The 27,801-nt window shown below is 38.9% G+C and overlaps 1 protein-coding gene across 2 annotated transcripts; it reads right to left on the minus strand.

Annotated features, from left to right (window-relative positions):
• Positions 1-2,388: 2,388 nt before the first annotated feature.
• LOC146157427 (choline/ethanolamine kinase-like) lies at positions 2,389-27,787 on the minus strand. 2 transcript variants are annotated; one of them, XM_083387708.1, is made up of 12 exons: positions 27,341-27,787; positions 26,131-26,229; positions 25,919-26,036; positions 25,351-25,464; positions 24,878-25,008; positions 24,273-24,377; positions 23,342-23,400; positions 22,748-22,829; positions 12,673-12,781; positions 11,092-11,195; positions 6,167-6,248; positions 2,389-4,022 (listed from the first exon to the last, which is right to left on the minus strand). In XM_083387708.1, exons 1-12 carry the CDS (start codon positions 27,439-27,441, stop codon positions 3,951-3,953), a joined length of 1,176 nt encoding a protein of 391 aa, XP_083243834.1. In that variant the 5' UTR covers positions 27,442-27,787; the 3' UTR covers positions 2,389-3,950. The 2 variants fall into 2 exon arrangements, with proteins under 2 accessions (XP_083243834.1, XP_083243835.1); XM_083387709.1 differs by lacking the exon at positions 27,341-27,787 and adding an exon at positions 26,630-27,330.
• Positions 27,788-27,801: the final 14 nt, after the last annotated feature.

Genomic DNA, 27,801 nt, shown 5'->3' on the forward strand with positions numbered 1-27,801 from the left:
TCAAAACGATCTAATTCTAATTCTAATCTAATTTAGAAAAACTAAAATGCTCTAATTTTAATTGTAATTTAATTTTTAAAAGCTAAAATAAATCTAGTTGTCCAAGTCTGCACACCTATTCAGTTGGGGTGACCTTTCTTTGTTTGTAGATTAAGTTGTGTGCAAAACGTGGGTAATTGGCTAGTTGCTGCCACGAAAGAATGTGACACGCGAAATGTAGGTTCTACCTATGCACAACATTTGACTTGTGAGAGCTAAAATAGACGCGTTTTAACGGCAACAGAGATTTACAATCCCACAATGGCTTTTAGTTATATAGTATATAGCCTACCAGTGTTGTAAACAAGTCATTTTGAACTGACTTAACTTCCAATCAAATATTTTTGAATAAATAACCTTCCAAGTCAAGTCATATTTAGAGCAAGTCAACTTCAAGTCCTTGTCGTAAAAATAGCAATTGGAACTGTTAAAACTGGCAAACTCCCTCATTATGAGCAACAACTCAAGTAAAATATAACATACACACGACATGTGGCAAGTAAATTGTTTTATGTACAAAATGTAAGATAAATAACCAAATTTTATAAATAATTCCTTAATTAAAAACACTTAATTTCAACCAAATAATTTGTTCAAGTGGCTCAAGTCAAGTATTTTGCACAAAAGAATAAAGTCAATTCATTCAATTCATTCGAAAACAGTGACTTAAGTTAAGTCATTTACTTACGTTATTACAACACTGGTATGTACCAAGATGGTCCAAATCAAAGCCCTTGTAGTACGCGACGTAAACGTTAATACAGTAAAGCATTCTTTAATTTGGAGACGTCTATACGTTTTTGATTTGCTTACATTTCCGAAAGATTTCGTATATTGTACCCGTTACAAATAATGCCTACATAAAATTCTATGAAAAATTAGGCTAAAGGACAAATTATTAGCACGACCATTCATAGCGTATTGCTGTGGCCAACGAAAATACATAAATAATATTGTTGTCCCAGATCTTAGGCAATTCTCTCTTTTGATTTTATTTGTTTATTTTTAGGCAATTCTCTCATAACAATAACAAGTTTCTTTTTTAATATGTGGCTTGCAGATTTATACTTTTGTAAGGTCTGTTTTTTTTACGCATTACGGATGCTAAAAAAACGTGAAAGCATATCAACGTTTGATGTCGCTGTGGCGCTAATATTTGAAGCCGAACAACTTTTTAGTGAAGCCCTTATCTACACTAACCAACGCCTGTATGTAACGCGTTGCACTAACACAGCTGTAACTGTAACTAACCGGAAAAATCGAACATTGACTAAATAAAGATTTTTTTAAATAAGCCACATCTACGTTTTTTATCACAAAATTTTAGAGTATGAAAGCCTATACAGAAGCAGGTATTATTTTAACGTTTCGAATAACTCTTTATTTGAATACCGCCTAGCCCTATAGTGATCAAAGCACTTACAGAAGTAGGTATCATTTTGAACGTTTCGAGTACCTCTTTTACTTATTCTTAACGTTTTAAATAACTCTATAGGCCTATTTATTTTTTAAAATGAATAAATAATTATTCGAAACGTTTAAAATGATACCTACTTCTGTATGGGCTTGGTTATTCTTACTTTAACCTTGACCCTGCTAGATTCTCAAAATATATCAAAAGACCCAAATTATTGCTTTAACAATCTTTTTGCCTTTTGATTATTTGTAAATATGCCGGGCCCTATTAATTTCAACTCCTTATTTTACACAAGCTGTCAAACAACATATTTAAATTAGGTTTACAGACCCCAACTAGAGAACCACATCTCTAAATATTAAAAAGGTAACATAGGTTAACAAACAAAAAAAGCTCTTACCTCTAATGCTGACTAAACACTAGCTAGGTATAACAGATTCTTCACAATAATCTCAAATGTTTTGGCTTTAAAAACAAAGGAACTTGAATTTCAAAATACCTTACTTCAGGCGTATAACCCTGGACATGTGCTTACCATACAGTTTAGGCCAGTGATTCCCAAACTGTGTGCCGCGGCACATCAGTGTGCCTCGAAGCATTGTCAAGTGTGACGCGAAACTTTTTGTAATTTCAGAAAATAAGTTATTTGTATTACCAATAGGCATACACTCAAGCATTTTAGACTTAAATACGAACTATTAACTACGAATTAATAATTTTGAGACATTTACATATAGTTTGTCGTGTGTTAAGGGCGATTGTAAAATAACTCTATTGCTGTTCTGTTAAAAGTGTGCCTCAAAATGTTTAAGATTTTTTTAGTGTGCCGCAAGCTAAAAAGTTTGAGAACCACTGGTTTAGGCTATACTCGATATTCATTATTACTTAAGGCAGTTTCATTTTATAGGAAAACAAAAACCCCAAAACACGGGCGTATTTCGGCAAGTTTTATTCCTCGCAATATATTAATAATTGAAACGATATAAAAATAACACAGATTAACAGAGAGAGAAAAAGTTGCCAAATGTACAATAAAAAAACGAAAGGACGCAGGGGAAGATTGGACATGGACCGCGAAAAAGCGCAAAAAAAACGTTATTTCGAGCTTCAAACTGTAACTTGTTGCATATCTCAGTGTTTTTTTCCCTTAGCAAATTTGTATGAACCGTATTTCACGATGTGAAGTCTTCGTTTTCTCGCGAAGCAAGGCGGAGATTATAAAATACATTTTCTCGCTTATATACTAAAAACAAGTTATTTTTCGGGAAAACTCATGTAGAACGTTAGACTTAAATTTGCAGGTTCTAAAGAAGTTATTTTTGCACTTAAAGCCGAACAAACCCCTATGGCAAGTAAAAACGTGAAAAAACAAAAAACAAACGCAACTATGGTCACACAGTCATATCAACCCTTTACGCTGTTTCTTGAGAATTTTAAACGCACGCTACACTGTATTGTATTCACTTACAGTTGCAAATAAGAAAGTCACAATAATTGGCGCGCCATTGCACTAACTATAGTAACGCGTTGCTAACGGGAACAGAAGGTTGTGGGCGGATGCAAGGCTACTGGACCTAAATCTAAACTTACGTTGTACAGAGAGCGCGTATATTGACACAAGAAGGAATCGTATAGTGAAGAAAAAACAACAACTTTTCATATTATTTTTACAAATAATTAAAATCGAGGAGCGCAGGTTATTTTAAGTTTGATCCGCAACAAAATAATTGCTTTCAAAGATAGAACTGAAAATGAGAATGTTTACCATTTGAAGGTAGGAGAAATACTATCGATGCATGGTTGCAATTATATGGTAAAGAGAAAAAAACTCTTTATTTTTTTTCACAAAAAATTAAAATCGAGGAGCGCAGGTTATTTTAAGTGTAATCCAAAACAAAATAATTGCTTTCAAAGATAAAACTGAAAATGTGAATGTTTAAGGTAAGAGAAATAAGGGAAAAACGTCATCATACGATAGAGCAATTGCGGCTGTATTTTTACGGGGCTGACGTTTTTGGTGAAACTTGGCAGCGACAAAAGAGTGGAGCAAATAAAGTAAGCATACAGAAACTGAACCTTTTTTGGTCGCACTTTTTTCGTCCGCTATGACACACATCAACCGCAAATAAGAATAATAAGAAGAAGAATTGCAACGTGGAAAAAATAAGACTCGCGATAAAGGTAGCTTGGACGTGGAAAATTTGGCTTCTACGTAATCCGGCTAAAGAAATTTCGCTGCGAACGCGGATTCGACGCACGCCGCATATGGCGACGCAAAACGAGAGAAAAAATAAAACGCTGCGTCGAACTTTAAATTGCACCTTTGCCGAATTGCTTGCTACTTCGCGTTGTTAGTAGTTTTTCGAGGGTGGTAAGCCGCCGAAATCCCCTTCTCTGCATTCGGCTTCGTTTAAGCTTGATTCTCCGTCGGCGGGCAATTATGGGTGGCGATCGGGCGCGGGGTGTAAGCTGGATAAGGGGTGATCGGGGGCTTTTAGGGCTTGCGGGGCAGAGACAGCGATTTCTTGTGGCGGAAGTAGGCGTCCATCCGGGCCAGGCAGTATTCCTGCGACGACACAAAGTAAAAGGATGACTGTTAGTGGATTCGTGGCTACAATAGTTGCAGCCCTGACAACGTTTACCTCAGAACTGGGCAAACTGCGGGACCATATTTAGCTCGTCAAACAATCTAATCCGGCCGCGACTTAAAATATGTACAGTAACTATTTAGGAATATGCTCACAACCCCAGATTTTTTCCTAGAAACGATAGTTAAATAAAATTTACAAAGTCTGAGAGCTTAAACCCTGGGACAAAGCAAAGAGCAGGAGCTAATTCAGGGGTTCACCAGGCCATACCCCCTCAACTCTAAAAAAATGCTTCGATGCTGAAACTCTCGAATGGAAAACGAATGGAAAACAATTGAAATTATTTTTATTTATTTGATATTTTTATAGAGTTGAGCGTTCTTTCTAGGGGCGTACTTAACAACAATGCTGCGGAAAGTAATGTGCTTTTTTCCAGCGGGTCCTGCACCGTTAGCCGAACATCGATAAATTTGTTTACTCCACTGAATAGTAAACAGCACATGACTCATAAGCCGGCAAGTCATTGGACCGGTGGCTTCCGACACATTAAACAAGGTACTCTTGGGCAAACGAGGGGTATAGAAATAGAATGGACGTTTTTAATTCTGCGTTCGACCAAACAGTGTTAGAGCTTAATTTTAAGCGTTTTTTCTGATTGCTTATTGTGATATTTGCCAATTTAGGCGAAACTAAACGATAAAGCTGATTTCAAAGCGAACGGCAAAATTCACGGATAACAACCTAAATGGTCCGAAGTTGCGCAAATTCGCCCAAATAAAGGCTTTACGAATGTCCTTAAGTGAGACCGGATTTTCCACTTTTAAGAAAACGATGGTGGTCACTAGATTTTAACACAACTAATTGAAGCCATTTAGCATTTCGAGAAAGTTTCTTTCATCGCGTTTTTTTAGTTTATTTTAATTTGAATATTTTTAATGATTTCCTGATTTTGAAGTTTCCAGAATTTTTTTTGTCAAAAATTTCTTCTTTTCTAAAGAAATTCGTTTCGGCACTACCAAATTTCCAACACGTTGTAAGAAAAGGGGCCTCGAGGCGATTCGCACGTGCGCTATAAACCTCAACACGTAAACTGGCCGCATTTCGGCGGACATTACGACTCCGTCGAAACACATTCACCACATAAGAAGGCCTAAAAACGTGGCCGATTAAAAAGCAGACTGTTGACGTGTTTCGGGCTTATTTTGGTAGCTTCCAAACCCTCCCCATAAAGCAGGGGTTCTTAAACTTTTTCTACTGCACCCCCCCCCTTAATTTTTTTTCCAAAACGCGTGGACCACGGTAGGCAAAAAATTTTCAAAAAATGACGTCACAATACAAATAGACTTCATATGCTGATTTTTGTCCAAAAAATGAAATATGCTGAATTTAAATGAAATATGCTGATTTTTCTCCAAAAAATGTACAAGTGAAATGGAGTTTAAATACATACAGTGCAAAAACGTCTTATTTTTAGTTAAACTCATCTTCAAAAAATTGATTACTTCTTAAATATACACCAATATTTTCATTTTTTCTCAATGCCCCCCTAAAACTAGTTCACGTACCCCCAAGTGGTCCATGGACCCCAGTTAGAAACCCCTGCTATAAAGTTTACAAGGCCGGAGCAGCGCGTTTTCGTGGAGTCTTTTTACTAAGCTATACCTCTTATAGCCGTACGTTGAATAAAACAGAACGGGACGATAACTGGCCGGTTTACCTGGCCATAATAAGCAGCCAAGCCCACTTTTCTTGCCAAATTTTAACACTATTGTGTCCACGGCGTTGGACAGTTTGAAGAAAGTGGAGACCGTTAATACTCGCAATCTTTTATTTATTTCGGCCAAATAATCGCGCTAAAAAAACTACCTAAAGCGGTTAAAGACTAATATCTAGAGATTTCATTTGGCTAAAGTTTTAGTAGAATAAAGGCCACTGTGGTTACAAAGACTTTTTTTTCAAAACGTTGTTCAGGAGGGGCATCGTTTGTTTTTACCCCCTAGATCATTTTCTGCTTGTAGGCCAGCCAAGTCTTCTTTACTCTAGATTTTGCATTAAAAGATCCGGCCAGGCCCCAAATTTCGGCCAAATACGTAATCCAAATTTACACGATCGCCGTACTCACCATGTAGCCGAATCCAATGTCGGAGATCTGGGCTTGAACGACTGACCAGAGAGACCAGAAGAGATGAGAGAGCAGGGCGAGTCTGCAAAATACGAGAAAACGCGTCATGAGCGAGTGGAAAAATACCAGTAAATTTGAGCCGAGTAAGGGGCTCGCTTGCCGCGTTTTTGCACACGCTTGCCGCGTTTTTGCTTGATTTTAAAAAGAAAACCGCGCTTGATTGCTGTTTGGTTAAAAAAAAAACGTGCACCGCTTTGCTTAAAAAAGCGAAAAGTTTACGTTTTTGTTTTATGCTTGTTTACGGGAGAGTCCTAGGGGTGTTAGAGCGCAAGAAAGATTGGAAAAGTGGCGGGAATGCGTGCCTTGGGAAGATAGACAACTGATAAGTTATTTTTCTCCCTTAAATAAAATTCAAATTGCAATTTTTAATTGTTAAAATTGCAAATCAATTTTTAAACAAACATTTTAATTAATAATAATTTTTAACCAGAGTGCTGCAAAGTGTTTTTTTTTTATTTTATTTTTTTAGGCTGCGGTTTTACAGATTTGAAAGGTTTTTATATTTGGTTTACACTCAACAGGTTTTTGTGTGATAACACGCTACTTATTTAAAGAAATTTATCCTTCAAGGTAAATTCAAAAACAGGGTATGTCTTTTTTATAAACACCAACGATTTTTCTTGTCGCACAAACACAGTAAGCAAAAATCTCGCGATACAGTTGATTTTAAACAGGGTTTCCCGCCAAATTGTAGGACTGTTGCGCATACGATAAGAAATCCTTTTAGGGCAAACTAACAGACTTCGATGTATGGCAGTAAAAAGGGTTAATGCTATCATGGTATGACAATATTTACACGTAAACAAATATTTGAACACTCCAGTCTAACATCAGCCTGATTTCTCTTTGTAAAACAACCGCAGCACTGTTATACTGTATAGGCCGAACGGAAATTTACAGGAGTTTTGTTTGAGAACGCCCGTCTTGGCCACGTGCCCGGCAGGCACAATACGATAGCAAGTTATTTCGCCGGCTAAATTTTAGCTTGCGGTGCGACAATCGTGAGATAAGGCGATAATAAGCCGGCTCCGGTATTTTATCAGAATTTCGCCCTTCCGCGCTTAAAGCTTATTTACTTAACGGCAGAACCTATTAAATGCTTCAAGATAACCCGCAGGACATAGCTTGCTTTGTTTCTTAAAAAACTGTCGGCGTTTTGGGCGTTTTGGGCGTTTCTCGTCCTAAGTGATCGGTGGTCGCGATTACTTGCGACATTTACAGGGTTCAGTCAAACAGTGTAACCATTTTTTCTAAATGAACACTTATAGGACAGTTTGATACGAACTTGTATCATATTCAGTTGGTCATTAACTGAGGTGATACAAGTTCGTATGGAAACGTCTTAAACAAAATAATGTCGATCTACTCGACCTTTTCGGCATTGCAATTTTTCTTAAGCTACATTACAGATCCGTGCAAGAAATTTCTTGTAATTACATAAATTAGGCATGAATTAACCGTTAAAACTGTTCATAATTATTGGATTGAGGCGATGTGATTTTGTTGGAAAAAAAAAATTCAAAAAAATTTCAAAAATTTAAGGCCAACCAACTGATTAAAAAAGGCACGCATTCCCGGAAAAAATAAAGAAATATAGAATGGTTGTGGTAGTATACTAAAGCTTTTTCCAGGGAAAGTTTTTTTCTTACGCGTTAATTGTGAAAGCATAATTTATTTGTCGTTTCTGAAGTTCCCAAGTGACCTAACCACATCATTTTAAAATTAAAGAATTTGGATTTTTGTAACCTCGCTCAGTTGTCGTTACTTGAGAATATTCTAGAAAACACTCCCCCTTAGAAATTATAATACAAACAATATTAACCAAGTTTAATATAAAGGTCGAGTAGATCGACGTCATCTTGATAAAGACGTTTTGATACGAGCTTGTATCACCTTTAGTTAATGTGAACTAAATCAAAGCATCGCGTAATAAAAGTAATAAAATATGAGACACGCTTGCTTTGACTTACTTCTCAGTCATATTAACTGAAGATGATACAAGTTCGTATTGAAACGTCTTAATCAAGATGATGTCGATCCACCCGACCTTCTTGGCTTAGCATTGCATTATCAAGCTACATGACAAATCCGTGCATAGTGTACCTAACCATATTATTTTATGATAAAAAAAATTAATCTCATGGTTATCAGCGGCGTAAAAGCGTCTGCCCCCCCCCCCCCCTCAAAAAAAAAAAAAAAAAATTCCGCACTCGTCAGCGCGTTATTTTAAAAATAAAAAATAAGCGCGCTGTTACAATATATAGGGGTGGCCGAAAAAGACTTAAAAGGAAAAGAGGAAAGGTCGAAAAAAACCGAACGCAGCACTACGTATCAACAATCAAGGCAAACCAACGCGAGACATTGGCGCTTTTTGCTTGCCACGTCGAGTAGGAGGGAGGGAGTGAGGGAGGGGTCCAAATACTTGCAGGAGAAACTGGATGGCAGCAGCACCATCACCATCACCACCGGCCGTCACACGTGCGAGATAGAGAATGTAGCATGCTACTGGCCTCTCGTTGGGCAGACGAGACCCCAAGCCACACCCGCGGCTTAGATCGACCTATGAAGAAACTTCGTAGTGCAGCTGGCACACACACAACACACATTGGCCACCGCTTAAAAAATGCCTTTGTCGTGAATTTCCTGTAAGTTTTTATGACATTGATAGTTGCATAAGAATGCGGAAAATATTATATATGGCTTTTTAGGAGTATTTCATGCGAAATTAAGCGAATATGGCTATTTTAACGGCTGAATGGTAATGCATATAAGCAAAACCAAGCACATATGTACGACGCTCTTTATAGCGCGTATTCGGCGACACTTATTTTTTTTTGCTTGATTTTATATAGGTATGGTACGGCCTTATGTTATGGAAAAGGCGGGCGTTGGCGGGAGACGACATTGGCCAGTTTACATGCAAGTGTAAAGTCCACCCTTTTGTTGTGGTTATTTACTTTTTTAAGCACCATGTAAAGTGGTCAGTAGGCACGAGGATAAAACGTTTTCACGTCTAGAAGCAGATTTAAAAGCGTTTCTTCCGTTTTACCCTCACATTGTCTCTGCCGCGGCCTTTATGTGACTTGTGAAATTCTTTTTTGTACGTTGAGTGTTAGTCTGGTATATGAGGTGTTATATCGAGTTGGCTTGAACGAATGGCGTATTTTGTCAACGACAACGGATTCAAACTGCGTCAAGTGCCCAATTCTGACGCGTTACCATTATGAAGTGCTGTGTTTTTGAGATTTCCCCGTCTTTCGTGGTCTGGCGCCTTTAGAAAGCCACCGATGTCTATATACCAAAACCAATTTCGTCTAATTCTATTTGTAGTTGTTTCGTGATGGACGGTAGCGTCGATATACTTAACCGTCGTTAATTAAAACGAGATTTTTGAAGTATTTGACGGTTGGGTTAGCACTTTAGCGAATCAGTACACTGCGTTATTTACCCGCACGCCGTACGAGCTTCGTCAGGCATTTTTTGAGTGCAGCGAGGCTCAACAGGCAAGTTAACCGCAAAACGTCATTATAGGCCAGTTTTTAACGCCCCTGGTAAATTGCCCCACAGTCGAGGAAATCCTATAGATCCGTCCGATACGATACGAAATGCGTCATCGCGTTAAAATGGCAGTGCTTAAAGGTGTTGCAATTATTCAACTTTGATTTTAAAGGAATTTCTGGGTAGTTGAAATTACTTTTCAAATTAGTTTACATAGGACAAAAAATGCACAAAAAGTGTAATCTTTGGGCGGCACAGACACCTTAGTTACGGACGAGTACCCTTACTACAAGCAATCATGATTTATGCTTCGGGCAAGTCATGCATGACAGCACAAATTTTCAACCAAAATTACAGTTGAAAAAGGAGACCCCCTTTTTCAAACCAATCGTTCTAAACTGGCCCACGGTTTGCTAAATACGCTACTGATTTCGGAAAGATTTTTAGGGCTTCGAACGTAGTGCTTTAACCTGTAGAAGTACATGTGTTCTGGCCAAACAGAGTGCGCCGTACCGGGACGACCACTCGTTTTGCAAGGTAAGCAGAAAATATTGCGGCCGATTATATTTTGTGTGTTGGGTGTTGACTCAGATGCAAAGCCCGCAAATCGCAGTTTTGTTTGGACTGGTTTAAAGTGCTTCAGGGCTGGCGACGAAATACCGATTAAGCTGCGTTGTCGAACAGAATTAAACACCATAATTTCTGCTTTTACTGGTTTTACGGTGGCGCGCCAAATCGCGAGGAAACCCATAGCACACCTAGTTTTCCTGGAAATATCAACTTTACAAGCACAATTTCATGTGAATGGAGATTTCGGCGCAAAATGAGCGTTAGTGTTCCTAACTCCAAAAAAACGTCGCCAACAAGCTATGTAGTAAGGCGCGTTACGGACGCAAACAAGTGATTAACGCGTTACCTAAATAGACAGATAACTGCTCTTATCCGAGAATAGTGATTTAACTGCCGCCGTATAAAATATAGGTTAAGCAAATTTGCTCTCAGGTCGTTTCCGAGCATTTCAGTGAATTTATGGCGGCTTTCTTGGAAGAAACGTTGCTTTTTGTGTTCGCAAGAATACCGAAGTCAGTAAATTCCTTATTGTTTTTTTGCCCCCCTATTTTTCGGGAGAGGAGTATAAGCAGAAGCAAACAATTTTCGAAGTCAAATTACCAAAAAATTGTGATTTTTCAAAGCGTTTCCACACTTTAATTACTTAATGATTGACCTTCACAGATTAATGTTGGCAAATTAAAAAGCGTGCACTTACCACAGCGAACCTATAAGGCCAAAAGCGAGCGATTGACTGCATAGTCATCAATTAAGACACAAAAACACGTATCGGGCACGGGTGACAAAAAATGTCTTACCTTTCGGCTTCTTCCAGTACGTATTTTGGCTGCCATCTTGGGTCTTCTTGACGCGCGGGCACGGCTGCGTACATGGACGCCAGATACGAAGAAACAAAGGTTTCCTAAGAAAAAACACGGGGTTAGGGCGATTGAACAGGAGGACAATTGTGTTAGCTTCGTTCGGACCATTTTCAAAGCGTTAACTACAGCCCGCGGGACCTTCCGGCCCGTTTCAGCGTAAAATTGGGACCATTTCATCAAACAGTTCAATTATACCGATTTTTCTTTTCAGTCTTAGATTTTCGCTCGCGGTTTGTTAGAAAGCAGCGCGTCAGGTTCGCGGAGTCCATACGGCCCCTTGCCAAATTTAAAATAAACTTTGATGGGCGCCTTAAACGTTTGTCACCCCTAGCCTTATATGCGAATCGTAGTTCGGGTTATTTCTCAGAAGAGCAGACAGAAATACGTCTTCCGCAGAAAAAAATGCGCTTGGCGTGCATTTTCCTTGACAAAAATACGATTTGTGCTAAGGCAGGGGGTCTTAAACCTTTTTAATGTGGACCCTCAAAAACTAACACAAGTTCGCGTGGACGAGGGTCGGCACGAAACCCTCCATAGATGACGTCATAAAACAAGTAAAACTAAGAGACCAGCTGTTTTAGGTCAAACAAACGGGAAACTGAATTTAGAGGAGAAAAATCGTTTTGGATTTCTTCTATTAAGTTTATTCATTAGAAAAAGTTATTCCATTACTGCGCATAATTTTAACCATATGCCTTCATGGAACTGCCTAGGGGGCGTGGCTATTTCCTAGGGCCGTTCAAAGGTTTCTTTGGCCGATATGCACGCGTTTTCAATAACGGCGACGGGGCATTAAATTTTAATGAGCGGAAAAATACCACGGGCTTTGGCGTGCATAGTAAGCACACGGCGGCAGCTTAAAAACGTGTTCTTCAAGCACCAAAGCAAACTTTGAAGCATTTTTTAGGGTAATGGGATAGACGGCATTATAAAAACCTGTGTTATAAATATGCTGTTGCTGCCAGGCATTATTTCAATTGTGAAATTGCTCTTACTGGAGGCACATCTTGCTAGAAGAGCAATTTCACAATTGAAGAACTTGTTATGTCACGATCTTTTGATATTATTTGCGTATAACGCAGAGTCGAGCAACTGAAACGTGTATTGATGATTTACATTATTTTATCAAAGTTTTGAGATTAAACAATTGGTGCGCTAAATTCAAGAAACATCAGGAAAGTGTGTTAATGGTTGGGGTGTTTAGAGAAACAAATCGCACGAAACCAATCCAATGTTTAGTGAACGCTAAAAAATCGCTTCCCAAAAAAATTTGACGTTAAATGAATGCTGGAGCATAATGATCTAAAGCTACTGTAAACGTTCAAAATGATACGTACTTTTATATGGGCTTTGATATTCTTATTAGGTCTTAAATTGATTCCTTTTGTACAAACCAAATATACCGGCTATTTTTAAGCGATCGCGATAGACAAAAATTTTACCCCCCAAAATGGAGGAGACCCCATTCTGGCTGCCCAATATGTTTATTGCTGCTTGCTGCTTTGCCCGTTTTCTTACCTGCTGTTGTTTGCTGGGGTAGTTTTCGGGGTTGTACTCGTAGAAGGGCCACGTTGTGTAACTGTAGTCGTACATCCACTCGCAGAAGTGGTTGCCCAGGTCGAAGCCCCTGCGCACGCAAACAACAAAAATCGCGGGTTAGCAAAACGCGTCATATCGTGACGTCGGTGCATTGTGCCTGTTACGTCATCGGTGTGTGCTTTTCTCATAGGGGCTTGACGGGAAAGATTCGCTTAGCAATAACAAGGCGAAATGCGAAGCTCGATAATAACACGCGGAAACGGTCTATTTTTGGTTTTAGGCCTGGAAGTTTGCTCGCTTCGTCTGAAATTCGACGGATAATGAAAATCAGTCAGCGCTGTGTTCGTGGAAGTGCGCATAATAATCGCTTGGCGTCGGTTGAAGCCAGTATTTCTCTCTGACAGCAAAGTTGTTCGGGCGGTTTTGAAAAAGATTTTCGTCTGACTGTGTAGACAGGGGAGTGCTTAAAGTTTTTTTTACCGAGGGTCAAAAAACTGTAACGGCTAAAGATCGCGGGTCAGATGGAAAAATTTGCACCGAAAAGTATTGCAGTAATTATTAATAAATCGAAGGAAACTTAAAATTATTTAATAACGTATTTGGTGATTGGCGAGGTTTAATTTGAAACTTCCTTACACTTCCGTAAATAAACTGATAGTATCTGTAAATAAATTATTAATATTTTAGTTGCCTTTTTAAAACAAAAGTGGGGCCATGGCTTAAATATTTTGAGAACCACTGATTTCGAGAATACCTCACTGGCCGAGAAAAATACGCCCGGTCGGTCGTAATTTGGTGAACTTATATATTCAAGCCAAAGGTTCTTCACACACCCATTCGCACATTCATCGCCAAAAGAACTAGAAACTAGCTTCAAGCGATCTAACCATAGCTTGCAAACGCGATGATGGGTGATGCTGTTGCACCCAGGGCCGGGTACAAAGTCCAAAAAGCGCTGCTGAGGAAGCAAACAGTTGCCGACTGGCACCAACAAGCAAACCGCACGCCGTTTGCCTTTCACAAGGATAAAACACATGGGGCTGGCGTAGCGTCGGGCGGTTTAAACGCATTTAGATCTAACATGGGTCTGTTGTAACTACAACGCCACTGTAAACACCAATATGCGAACTGTCTTTACATGACATTTAGAACTAGTTAAAAGGGTCTGTTTAAAAGCGTTGGCTTTCTTTCTTAGTTTGGAAACCCGTTTTTGACCATTTTGGTGAAGCTGTAAAATCAGACCGAACGACGTTTGCAATTCACAAAGAAAATACACATGGCACTGGCAACGGTTCAGTGGGTCTAACCTGGGCCTGTTGTAAGTACAAGGCCACTGTTAACACTACTGGGGCTCCTGTTTTTGACATCCTTATGCGACATTTGGAACTTTAGTTTAAACGGTCTGTTTAAAAGCAGTCGCTTTTCTTTTGGAATCCTGATATTAGATCATTTTAATAACGTTTTGGTGAGGCTGCAAAATCAAACCGAATTAAAATTAACACGGGCTATCGTTGGTGAGGTGGCATTTTATTAAATTTCGACAGCTAAGCTTTCACCAACAAAATTTTGACAGCTAGGATTCCACGAACACAGTTTATCCGTGTTTTTTTTTCGAAGCATACGGGCCAACAAAAGTTCGGCGTTTTCATATACAAAAGAAAAATAAAGGAAAAGACGCCTTGTAAGGGCGAAGAAAATGGGGCGACATGATAGGTCGGTCGGGCTTGAAAATCGTGCACAGAAAAGCTTAAATGATAGTTTTTTGGCTTGGATGCTGACAGACCCCAATTTTAGTTCGTTGTCGTGACCAGACAAAATAGACCGTTGTCGTGACCAGTCAAAGGGTAGCAAAATGCACGAGATTTTTGAAACTGGTATTTTGAAAAGGGCCAAAAATAATTCAAAAAGTCGTGTCACATTCGCAATTAAACCAACGTCACGCCGTCTTGTTCAATTCTCGACGGATATTCAATGGTTTTAATGTGTATCTTCAGTTGGCGTGGATTAACTAATGATTTATACGTAACTGCGAAACGACAAGCAAACGTATTGCCTAATTGCGAGTGGCTCTATCTATTATGGGCGCTCTTTCACTATTGTACGTAAAAATTATTTAAAAAAATTTTTTCTTCAAATGCCGCTTACCACAACGCATATTGTTTGGGTTAGCGTTTGGTTGAGGGTGGGTCAAGTTATTATTAATAATAAACATAATATTACTTGACCCACCCTCACCCAAACGCTAACCCGCACCCTAACCCAAACAATATGCGTTGTGGTATACGGTATTAGTATTTTTTTTATTTTGCATAACTTCACGTACAATAGTGAAAGAGCGCCCTATTATGTTACTGCGGAAAAAATTACCAGCATAAGTTTTTTGAGATCTGTTTTTTTTAAGGTCTGTTATGTTTTTAAACGTCACTTCTTAAAGGCAAAACTTTCAACCCAAACTAGCAACCTGATTTTAGGCAAATTGCCTTCAAACATCTCAAACTAAACAAATGAAGTCATCGCACATAACCAAGATATCACACCTTTACAAAAAGTGCGCCCGAAAGCCCCAATTAAACTAAATTAAAACTCCGTTAGTTGACGGCAACGGTATTAAGATGGCAGAAAGGGCCTATTATAGGCTATCTGCATTAAAAACACGGATATCTGTCGTTAACATAGTGTATAAACCTCATAAATCGTGCAGACATGATGAGAATACTTTAGCAGCGTGGCGGGTTGACGTGAATGTTCGCGCGTCAATAACTGTCATGAATAACAACGCGTTTGTGACAAGCGCCAAGCGTCATTTCATTCACGAGCAATTAAGGCGTTTTACGTGTGTAGCACCTGATGACTTCCGTGCCCATACTGAGCAGCATACAAGAGGTCAATTAAACAGCAGATGTACTTATAGACGCTTCGCGGGGACAACGTACTCATATTGCCCTCATAAAGCAACAGGCGTAATGCCAAGGCCTCAATACTTAGATGTCGCATTAGCGATTTGCTACACTTCGTATTTTATTCCGATACAAATAAACTTTAAAGAAAAATGTAGGTACTAACCAACCGATCTTATACCACATAGCGCCATTACTACGGTCTTTAAGCAAAATTGCGGTCAAATTTAAACCTGTAAGTTTTCCAGTTAGGCAAAAATAGCTCTAGCGCTGAAAAACTTGATTAGTTTTATTTTCTTATATGTTATATTCTAAGCAAATAGTTTTTTTAAAGCGAAAAACGCTCATTTCGTAAACCATGACAGAAATGCTTGAAATATCGCACCCTGGAATCAAATATATACCGATACTAACAAACGGTATCGGGCATGGGCTTCGATCCTATATTATCGGACAACCCTAGCAGACGTTTACTAATTCAAACGCTGCAGCAAAGCCGCGAAACTGCACCTTTATAGGCCTGTCACAATAGCAGTGGAAACGCGTTCTAGGTTAATGTCACACGGGTTCGCATGAAAATCATGTGGACGGATATACATGCGAGTTCCACTGACACGATCAACGACACACGACAAAGGCTTGACCCGAAGAAGGACGCCAAATGTCGGAACGCGTGGCCGCAAACCAACCTAGGTCCGCTATGCAAATCGGCGGTTCGTCAAACCCGCTTTGAACGGAAAAGGAAAACCTAATTGGCTTGTCCTGTCCTGTGTACGAGAGAGACAATGTACGCTATCAGCGTCTACAAATATACCCCAAAATGCAGGATGTCACTGGGGTTGTATAGGATGGATGTGAACCTGTATGTTGGCGGCTTGGGCCGACTGCTGTATGCGCGTGTTGTTTTGTCCGACATTGCCATTCGTGTGCACGACTCTACGGCGCTGGTCTAGAATCCTACCACAGTTAATAAATCAGTTCACAACATTTAGGTTAGGGTGCGAGTTAGCGTTTAGGTGAGGGTGGGTCAAGTATTATTTTATTCACTGTTTAATAATAATGCTCGACCCACCCTCACCCAAACGCTAACCCGCCCCTAAATCAAGTGGTGTTTCGTTGTGGTAGGATTCTAGACCAGCGCCCGACTCTGCTATTACTGTGCGACGTTAGAAAATGATTAATGCCATGTTTTGCACGCGGCCCGCTTACAAATCGTACATGGGCTTCGACAGAAAACGTCCTAACCAGGACATGACTTGATTAAGTGGTAGGAATTGTCGAAAGGAATTCTCTCAACGCACGTTGTCAATTAGATAACTGATAAAACCTTTTTTTTTTTCTTTTGTAAGGTCTTAGTGCGGCGAAGGGTTAATGGCTTAAAAGAAGTTTAGGAAATAAAAAAATTAAAACGTTACGCGATTATGTTTTTGTAACCAAAGAATGACGCCTTTTAATGAAAAAAAAAAAACACCCATTCATTTTGCGAACTGCGAGCAGCCATCTTTCAGTCTTTTTCGACGATTGTCATTTAGCGATTCAGCGACGCGCCCGAAATAGGCTAAATATAGCAACTTTGAAACTGCTATTCGTCATGAGAACATATTTCAGTTGCGCGTGTCGCGTCACAGATTAGTTGTCAAATCTACATCTTTTGCATGAATAATTGATCTCTATAGCTGTACAGGCTATATGTCAGGCAAAAACTAAATGTGCAAACACCACGGCTTGACTAACGCGAGAATATACATAACTGTTATACACACATATAAAAATAGATAATAAATTGCAAATTTAACAAAAATCGAGTAGATCGACTTATTTTGATTAAAACATTTCGATGCGTGCTCCCTCAGTTAATGTGAGAAGCAATTCAAATCAAGTATTACGTCCCACCTTTTGTAAGTGATTCTTCGATTTACTTTTTAGTTACATTAACTAAAGATAATACAAGTTCGTATCGAAACGTCTTTTTTAAAATGATGTCGATCTAGTCGATATTTTCTGCTTTGCGATTCATTATTAAGCTACATTACAGATCCGTGTATTGCGTACCCGAATCTAGTAGTTACCTAAAAATGCTATTAGAAATAAAGTACGCAGAAATGCCACTTGAGAATTTCGCCCTGCCTCATTTTGACTACTCTTTTTCCTGCGCTAAGTCTTTTTGAACGTTGCTAGGTTAAGTCGCCGCGCTGCGACGGCAGCAGGGCTTTTGTAGGTGCGCGGAGCGACCTAGTTTCAGCTAGGCATCAAACGATCACGCCCGAACCGAATGGTAGAAATGCGAGCCGCTGCTTAATCGACCAGGAAAGGCGGGACACACCTAGTTACTCTGGTCAAGAATTTTGAGCGCCGATCATAAACGCCAAAGCTTTTTTATTTTGCTCAAAACAAATTCTTCATTCGGCAGATTGTGGCCAAAGACACTTTTCGGGGTTTTCCAGCCGACAATAATATCGTTTGTATATTTCGACTGGAAAATCGTAATTTAGATAAGATTAGTGTTTAACTATTTTAGCGCCTTTTTGTGCGGTGCATCTCCAACCGTTTGCATACAGTCGGATTTTTTTATTGTTTTGCTAGTAGACCACATCGGAGTTGATCATCACCTCACTTAGTCTTTCTTCACAATGTTGAAGTAAAGTTTCCCCAAAACGCAATTATGAACGAGAACCTAATCCCGCGCGATCCTAGTAGCATCCATTTGATCAGTGGTCCTCAAATTTTTTAGCTTGCGGCGCACTAAAATAATCCCAACTATTTCGCGGCACACTTTTAACAGAACAACAATAAAGTAATTTTACAATCGCCCTTAACACATGACAAACCATCAGTAAATGTCTCAAAATTATTAATTTTAATTGATTGTGCGTATTTAAGCCTAAAATGCTATGCTTACTGGTAATACTAATAACTTGTTTCCAAAATTACAAAAAGTTTCGCGGCATACTTAACAATCTCTCGAGGCACACTAGTGTGTCGCGCGGTGGACAGTTTGGGAATCACTGAATTAGATCCTCTCTTCCATTGATTTACACTCTGACAATAGAAAACGCACACAACGGCGATCACGCGTCAAGCAAATGTACAGCTTTCACGTGGGATTGAGACTCGTCTCCCACCGCGGCCGCCAGCCGGGCGACGTGGGTTGCTGTCCATGTGAGAGGCGCCTGCCAAATTGCGTGATCGGTTTTTGAAGATCACGCGCCAGACAGATGCCAGCTTGGCACGTGTATGTGCGGTGTCTTGTGATATTCAGACACGAGTGCCTCGCTGGCGTGTTGTTCGCCGTTTATCGATTTCGAAGCACATGCACCGCACTGCTACTGTTAACTTTGTTACGCCTTTCTTAGACACTAATTCATCCAGATTGTGGATTTACGATAATTTTGGAGCGGATACCGAGGGTAGAATCGATACTCGCACGATACTAGGGTGGTATTGGTACGGTTTTATTTCGACTAACGCACAAGTTTTAGCTTTTAAGCCTGATAGGTCATTTTCCCGTGGAAAAAAATACCTTAAAATTAAAAAAATTGAAATAATTAATAACGCTTCAAATTTAGAACTTCTACCCTGAAAAACATTACAATCCACTTTTAACTTAATCGATTTTACTTATTTGAGCTTGGTAATGACGTTATTTGATTTTAGGTCGAATGACCTTACTTTTTGACCTAAGTATGGATCCTTACGGAAAAACGTATGTGCCACCCCTAGTTAGTATCTGTCATCTAGGCACAGTTGTATTTGCCTAAAATATATTAAATGGCTAATCAGTTTAATTTTGTCACGCGGTTGTTTTGCGATCGCTTTTGAATGGGCTATGTATATACTACGGCTGTGCTGACAGGTTAGTTTGGTTCCTAGTATATTGCCTAACGACCCTATCGCCTATGTCATAATCGCAATACACTCAGCACAACTACGGATGTATTAATAACCCCTTGTGCGTTGGTGGTGCGCCAAATACATTGTGCTGTGTGACTGACGATCGTTTAACGTTGCTTTGGTGACCGCTCTACTGGGAAATAAGCTCTGTGTAATCGCATTGGCATTAGAACGTTGCAACCGCGATGTGAGCTATGGTTATGTGAATACAATGCGTATACTTATATGTAGAAGGAAGTATATGCACCAATAGTAGTCTCAGTGTCGGGATACACCTACGTACTCTGGTCAACAATTATGGGCTTCGAGTATATGTTTAAGCCAACACAATGCGCCTTTTATTTTGAAACAAATCCATCATTCGGCAGCTTTTTACCGAAGACACTTTTCGGGTTTTACAATTGCCGATGATATCGTTTTTAAATCGACTGAACAGTGAACAACCGTAATTTAAATAAATTCTACAATAACTGCCAAACAGAGTTTTCTTCTGGAGCATAATGGTTGGAGGTTGTAGTAGGGCGTAGTAAAAATGTCAAAGCCCTTAAAGAAGTAGGTGTTATTTTGAACGGTCGAATAACTCTTTATTCATTTGATGTTGAAATTGAATGAAGAGAGTTATTCGCACATTTTTCTCTTTTTACATTTTTTTAAATTGAAATGAATGCTATTGCTAATCTGGAGAACAGAAAACCTACTCAACTTTGTAAAAACAATCGTAAAACGCCATGAGAGTTAGGGCTTCTTATCGACGTGGCCACTTAAATAGGTTAAAACAGGCTCAACAAGTGCGCAGTCGATGAACGGAAAAACGGAAAACTAGGCCAGCTCCTTTATCCAAGCTAATTCGCAAAACCAGGCACACTACGACTACGTCGATTGGCGTGTTTTCGTGTTGATGACGCGGTCGCGAGAGGCTAACAACTGGATACTGGATAACGTGGCGATGTTTGGATACCGTAAGCTACACCGATTCGCTGTCACGTGTTCCAGGAGTCGACAAGCTTTTTGGTGGGCGTGACCAAACCATTGGGAATTCCATGCGCCGCGCGCGCGTGTGTGTGTGTGTGACTGTGTGTATGTTGGGCCTGTTGAAACCGAAAGTGGTTGTAACGTGTTTTGAAATCTGGTGTAAAACCATTTGTTGCAGGTTTCTGCTTGCCGATCATACTGTCTTAAAGATAGAAGCGCACTTTTAATTTTTTGTGCGTTTGCTTATGTGCCATCCGTTGTGTTGATATATAATTTCTGGCCACTCGCAAAAAACATATAAAAAAGTGTGTCAGGAGCGTATTTTTGTCTGTATATATAATTAAACACACCAAAAAATTAATAAAGAAAAATAATTGTTTTTCTCAAGTAAAACCGGCCACTGAACTGGGCGTAGGACAAGCAAGGTTGAAAAAAAACACGGTTTAAAAAATCGCCCATTATGTAACCAAAAACATCCGATCCCCGCAAACTGCCTAAGGTAGAGCGAGCGGCCATTCAAAAAACGCGCACATCATATTGCTACCAGCAGGGCAGCGGTCGGTCGTAGTAGGCCGGAAAGCACGCCTCTGCCGTGTGGACGAAACGCACATGCGCGTGCACAAGCGACCCACCGAGCATGGGAAAACAAAACCAAAACACTGGGATGCTTTAAAAGCCGCGTGTGATGCGAATTACACGCGCCGTACAGCTATATATGGTGGGCGACTGACGACTAGAATTGTTTCTAACAGTCGTTCGATATAAATTGGTATCGGTGCCGATCCGATACTAAACAATTTGTTGATTTTAACTGTGGTTTGCCGCCGACGCAGGAACCCCTTTTCCACAAAAAAGTAAAATTTTCTCATAAAATAGAAATTCAAGTTACGTATAGCCTACAACACCAAAGCTTTGGCGACTCATTTTTCTTGACTGGAGTTTTTTTTAAACCCGATGGAAACACGACACGAATAAGACAATAGCATGGACAATTTTAAATTGATTAAATATAAGCTTTGTCTTTGTATTGCGTCCACAATTTTGTCAAATTCGGAGAAACCTCGCTAAATACCAATTTAGATTACTGCAGTTAGCAACCCAACCAAATCAACAGCGACCCAGTTTGGGGTATCAATGTTTAAACCCATTGGTTGAGAATCAATGTTTAAAGGCAAAAGCAAATATGGCTTGAATCCTAAAACTTTGCATAAACAGATTTTGATTTCATCAAGTTTGGCTATTTGTCACAGTAATGAAGTCTTTTGGTCCATGTACTTTTTGCTTCTAAATACCGGCATCGGTACAAAATACGTGCAGACTTGTATATTGTGTGTCCGTCTCGTTACGTGAACGGCGTTCAAATAGTCCGTGGCGTTAATATTGTACGTTTTCGCAAGAGATTTTCGATAAGGCGCCGCCGCAAGTACTCATTTTCCTGATGTGATCGTTTCGATTGCGACACCACTGCGTCATGTGTACAGCACTCAACAATGTCAAATAGGTCCGTGTTGCTGTTCTGCGTTTTGAAACTGTCTGCTTTAATGGATTGTAGCTGTGGCGCGTTGCTGGTTACGGATGTCCTACTATTTTGCAATCAAAGCAGCCATGATAAACGTAGATAGTCGTGATTGGCGAATTCCGCCAATGTGTCGAAATTAAATTTCCTGACACGAACTTTATCAGTCTTCCAGCTAAAATGGCCTTTATGACATTTGCTGGCTAGCATAGGCAAGACAAAAATTTCACGATCGATCGCACGCTCCCGTACCAACTACTAGCACATGAAAAGTTTAAACGTTTTCTTGATCGTTTGTCATTACTAGGCAAGAGCCTATATTATACAATCAAAGGCGCACAAAATGCTTTTTTTTTAGTAAACCTTCATCGATATTTAAAGTTTATCTGCCATAAATGTTGTAACTATAGCTCCGTAAGTCAATTTATTTAAAATTCATTGCAATTTTGCAATTGGGTTTTTTTGTCACCGACAATTCTTTACCAAACGGTAGCAAATTTGAATACAAAACAAAAGTGGAAAATTTCATTTTAAAATTGCGGAGTTAAGATGCTTATGTGAATGTCGAATGTTAAGGTACCAAACCTTGGAAATGTAGCCTTTTTACCAAAAAAATATTATGAAAGTTGCCAACTTATAAAAAACAGTTTTGTGAAACGTCGCCTTTTTATCAAAAAAATATTTTTTTTGCCAACTATTTTTTTGGCAACGTTTTTATTGTATTACAGGCATTTGCTGCCTCATGCAAAACTACTGCTGGGATGTTACTAGCACATACCTGTAGTTGTAGCTGCTGTACTCAAAGTCTATCATCTGCACCGGGTTTTGTCCGTCGTCCCTTTCAGCGTACAACAGGTTCCCTGAAAATCAACAACCAGTTAACAGGGAAGGGAAATGCATGAGGGAAATAGGGCGATTGTAAAGAGATGAGGCTGCCCTGGAAGGTTACGTGATTTTCAGGAGAGTGGTTGGGTTATTTTGGGCAGATGGTTGGTTGAATTTAATTGATGGACGCTGCAGTAAAAAAAAATTGTTTCTTCTAAAACAGGCCAAGTTCCGTTTTTTCAAGCTTTTCAGTGTCAATTACGCAAAGTTTTTCGTCGGAGTCATTTTGATGATTAAATTATTTAAGATTTTACGTGAAAAGTTACGTGATTTCCAGGTCCTTTTTTGCCCAGTTAGTTGCTTTCTTCGGTTGTTAGAAGTAAATTTGTAGACGCAGCGAAAATTGCATTTCTTGTTTGTTTACAGTTACTACATGTTTCCTGGCAAACATTAAATTGTCTTTCAAAGCAATAGCTGCCACAACCGCCGTTTTTCATAAGGAAAGCCGTTTTAACGAGTCTCTAGCTTAATTCCACACCACACTCACCTTCTTGCACGTCGTTGTGGCAGAACACTACAACCGGGTTCATGTTGGCAATCATGTCTCTGTAAAAGAAAGAAATCATTTTCAACGTTGAAAAAATAATACAGATGTTGAAAAAGAATAAAGAGTTATTCGAAATGTTCAAAATGATTCCTACTTTATTATGGGCTTTGATATTCTTATGACAGTCTAACAAAGATCAGCAAAACACCTCAAAACGCATTAATTCGGGATTGCGCAACGCGCTGCGGTTGTTTAGGGCGCGACATAGACGTGATGGATATTTTACGTTTCCAGTAAGGCTAGAAATCAAACTGCATTACTCACACTCGCCTGCACTGAAACAGTACATTGTGCGCAACAAGCAAAGTGCTATAAAATGCCGTTGGGCTGTTTGCGACAATTTCCGCTTGCGCATTAAGCAAGGTCGCTTGATTAATTAGCAAGCATTCGAAGTTGGAAACATTGCCATAAACCTACAAATGTACTGGATGCTTACAGCAACGCCTTGTATAAGAGTCACGATATTCTATCAGTAATAGAGTAGCTACATAAGTTTAATGGTGAAAATAACGGCCCAAATAACGTAAAAAGCGACATGCTTTATTGTTCAAACGTTTCGGCAAATGCTCATGCCATCATCAGTGATATGAAGGCCACATCAGTTACACCCGTTTATATCACTGATGATGGCATGAGCATTTGCCGAAACGTTTGAACAATAAAGCATGCGCTTTTTACGTCTATTTGGGCCGTTATTTTCACCATTAAACTTATGAACAGATCCGTATATAGTGTTCCAGAGTAGCTACAGTTGTTGTAACCATTCATATAATCCATTCCAATGCAGCAGCATACACACATAACAACAAACCATCTCAATGTTGTTAATAAATCAAGCTTGGTGAGCAAGCAATCAAAGGAAGCCACTTACGTGATGTATTCAACCTCCGACTGAATATCATAACTTCGAAACTTTTCAAGGAGGGCTTGCTTAAAGTTGTCATGGAAGGAAACGTTCTTTGACTTTTCCAAATACCTGTCGAAATTTGGTTTCCAATATATTACAACTTCATTTTATTGATTCGGTAACACCAGCAAACATAAATGTTGTTAACTTTAAAACTCGAATAAAGTGATGACCGATGAGGCAGCTTATAATAAGTGAAGTATGTTCAATTTAATATTTTACCAAGTAGGTTTGCATTTTCTTAGTTTTGCAATTAATCTTGATTTTTGTTTTATTTGATGTTTTTATTTATTAATTTCAAAAACCCTAATTATTTGATGTGCACCCAGAATCGTTCGTTTATCATTGTTGATCATTATTTGCATTAAGACAGATTCTGTTATTTGAAAAAAATAGTTTTACCCATGGTATCATTTCCACTTTTTGTGAGATATATAGTGCTGGAATAAAGCTAAGAAAAAAGATGTAGATACAATATATCTATACTTTTCACACATTTCCATAAACCTTCATGTCAGCTGATAAATCTAGACATGCGGTTATGTTTTGACAGCTTTAAATAGACTTACACAAATAACTTGTTCATGATGAACGTTGGATCCTTTTTGACTGGCATTGAGAGTCTATGATACTCAGAAACGCGCTCTGCGATCAGAGGTGACAAGCCAGTTGCAAGGTCAGGGGTTGTCAGTGTACGACACTGTAACACAAATACAGGTACCTTTATAATTAGTCCGGCAAAGGACTGGCAATCCTACTCTAAAGGTAAAACTGTTAAAAGTGCTATTTTCTAGCTATCTATGTTAATAACAAAATGTATTATTAGCTGCTGAACAATGTAATGTCTCTAGTAAAAACTGACTAACATCCATTTTGATCAATACTTTGGGCTAGAACAAATTTCCATGAGTTTGAAAAAGTAAAATGAAAGCCTACAACTACAAAAGTAAAATGAAAGCCTACAACTAAAGTGTCGACCAATAAATTTGAAGATAATTTCAACAACAATGTACATAACAAGAAAAGTACTCAAAAGTCTTACTGGTAGGAACTCTTCAAGCCTTCCACCGGGAAAAACAGCAAAGAGTTTGGGTCCAAGACCCCGTTCGGCAAGAATAGAAAATACAACACTCTCCTGAATCTGGGCCTTGAAATCCTGTGCAGAAATCAAAAGTTCACATATAACTGGACAATATATATTTAAGCATATAATCACTCTGCATGAAGAGGCATCAAAATACAGTTGGGAATATGGCAGGCGGTATAGAAAGGATTTCAGATAAAAATTGTCAGCTGTAGCTAAACAAGAACATGCAATTATCTTAAAACAAATGTTAGTAATTTCCTTATCATTGGGTTTAAAGTTAAAATAATTAGTCTGTTTAATTTTATTTGGTTAAGGAAAACCCAAAACTAAATTGGGCTGGTAAATTATACATTTTTTCCAGTCTAATCAGTCCTTATGACACAGTTTTACAACTGATTACACCAAATTTAAACATGATATTTTTTCGTCTGAAGCTATAAATCTAAAAAGCTATAATGTAAATATGAAGCTTTAAACAGAAAAATCTGAAGCTATAAACCCAAAACGGGCTAGATTTTTTTACCTGAAGAATCAATCCATACAGCCTTAGCAGAACTGTGTTAGGGCAGGAGCTTTCGTTATCATTATTTCTGTATTTCGGGGGCAGGTTGCAAATGTATAACTTGTTTGTGAGGCCACCACTGTGCAAAATATAGGTTTGTATGTTATACAGTCCGTTCTAAATTGACAAACAACACTTAAATGAAATAAAAATGCTTTGCCCTAACAACTTACCCTAGAGGAGTGATTTCAAATTCATGCAGAGAAATTTGAGCCCAAGGTCCTTGTAAATATTCCTTGCAAAGCTGATACGCGTGGTTAACAATTTCCAATCTACAAATTGAAAGCAAATGTTAAGATCCAACCCGGCAAAACATCGTAAACAAACTCCAGAAAGCAATGTACACGAGAAATTTATAAGATGTGGCATTAACGAATACATGGTAAATATGGCACACACTGGGCATACATCACTTAACAAGCAAACAAACCAGAAAATTCGCACACAAAATTTTCAGTTGGTGTTAAAACGCACTTAAAACAACGTACAAGTATTCTAACAGTATAGTTTAGCAATCGAAAAAAAGTTTTTAAACAAATATAGGCGTCTTTGCATTATTAAGAGTGAAACACAACATTTACAAGTTACTAACACTTTCAGCACAACACAAGATCAGGCAACTGTTGCTGATTTCCAGGAAAGTTGAAACAAATTTGCTGCTAGTGTTGTTACCTTTGCTTCTCCATTTCTGAAGAACATTGTCCTGGCTTTCGTTTAGGGAAAAGTACTGACGCCATGATTGCTCGACACTTAAATATCTACTGTACATAAAGTCAAAAATATCTGCGCGTACAAAGTGCACACATGTCCTAAATGTCAATCATTATAAGGTAGCGTTATTAGCAGTGCATAGGTAAAGCTAGAATTGACCAAAGGTGCTTGCATTTAGCAAACAAACACTAGTTAAGAATGCTGCCAAAACAGGTCACCAAACTAAACAAGTTTAACACACATTTACAAAAATACCTCCATTAGAGACCACTAACATATTAAAAAAGGGCCTAACTACGAAAATTCAGACAGCTTCTGTTTAAGCAGTTGGTTCAAATTAGGTTTAGGTGAAAGCATTATATAGCGGTGACAAAATTTCCGTTTTCTGAACCCTGACGTTTCTGTGAACTTAATGGGGTCAAAGTCTATGCTTTACCTAACAACAAGTTGCTACAAGTTTCAACAGCAATCTTCCACGTTGGAACTAATGTCGACAGCAAAGCTGCCACTTCTCGATAGACTTTGACCCCAAAAGCAATCGATATACAGTAGCCTACCCAACGAGCGACCTACTGCTTCGTTGTAGAAAGCAGTCTGTGCTGTACAGTTGGCCTATTTCCTTTACTCACAAATAAAAAATAACACTCATACGTCCACCAAAGCGTTACTTACCCTATAAGTCGGGTCGATGACTTATTGTCACACTTTGGCGAAATACTTCTCGACAGAGCGTTTGGCAAAATTTTCAATATTTCCATGGTCCGTTTAAGCATGTGTTCTCTCGTCGAAATATTTGTTTTAGCACAAACGATCACTATTCGCAGGCAGAAGGATAATCGTAATGTACACAGGGTTATCTAGGAAATAATCTGCAACAAGATGCGTGAGACGTTATAAGTAAGGGCCTTGAACAAAGTCCGCTGTTTTACGACTAAAAAAACATCTCTAGAAGCCTCATAAAACATAAATTGCCTTCTTAATTGTTTCTAAAATATAGATCAGTAAACCAACGGCGAACCACAATGACCTGCTAAGCAACAAACAAGCTTACATGAATGTTCTTAGGTTCTAAACATTGTAAACTAGTGGAGCGACTATAAAACTCAATTGACACACGAATATTCACGAGAGTT

The sequence above is a fragment of the Ascidiella aspersa genome, chromosome 4, assembly GCF_963924565.1.
Source record: "Ascidiella aspersa chromosome 4, kaAscAspe10.2, whole genome shotgun sequence".
In the NCBI taxonomy this organism is placed as follows: domain Eukaryota; kingdom Metazoa; phylum Chordata; class Ascidiacea; order Phlebobranchia; family Ascidiidae; genus Ascidiella; species Ascidiella aspersa.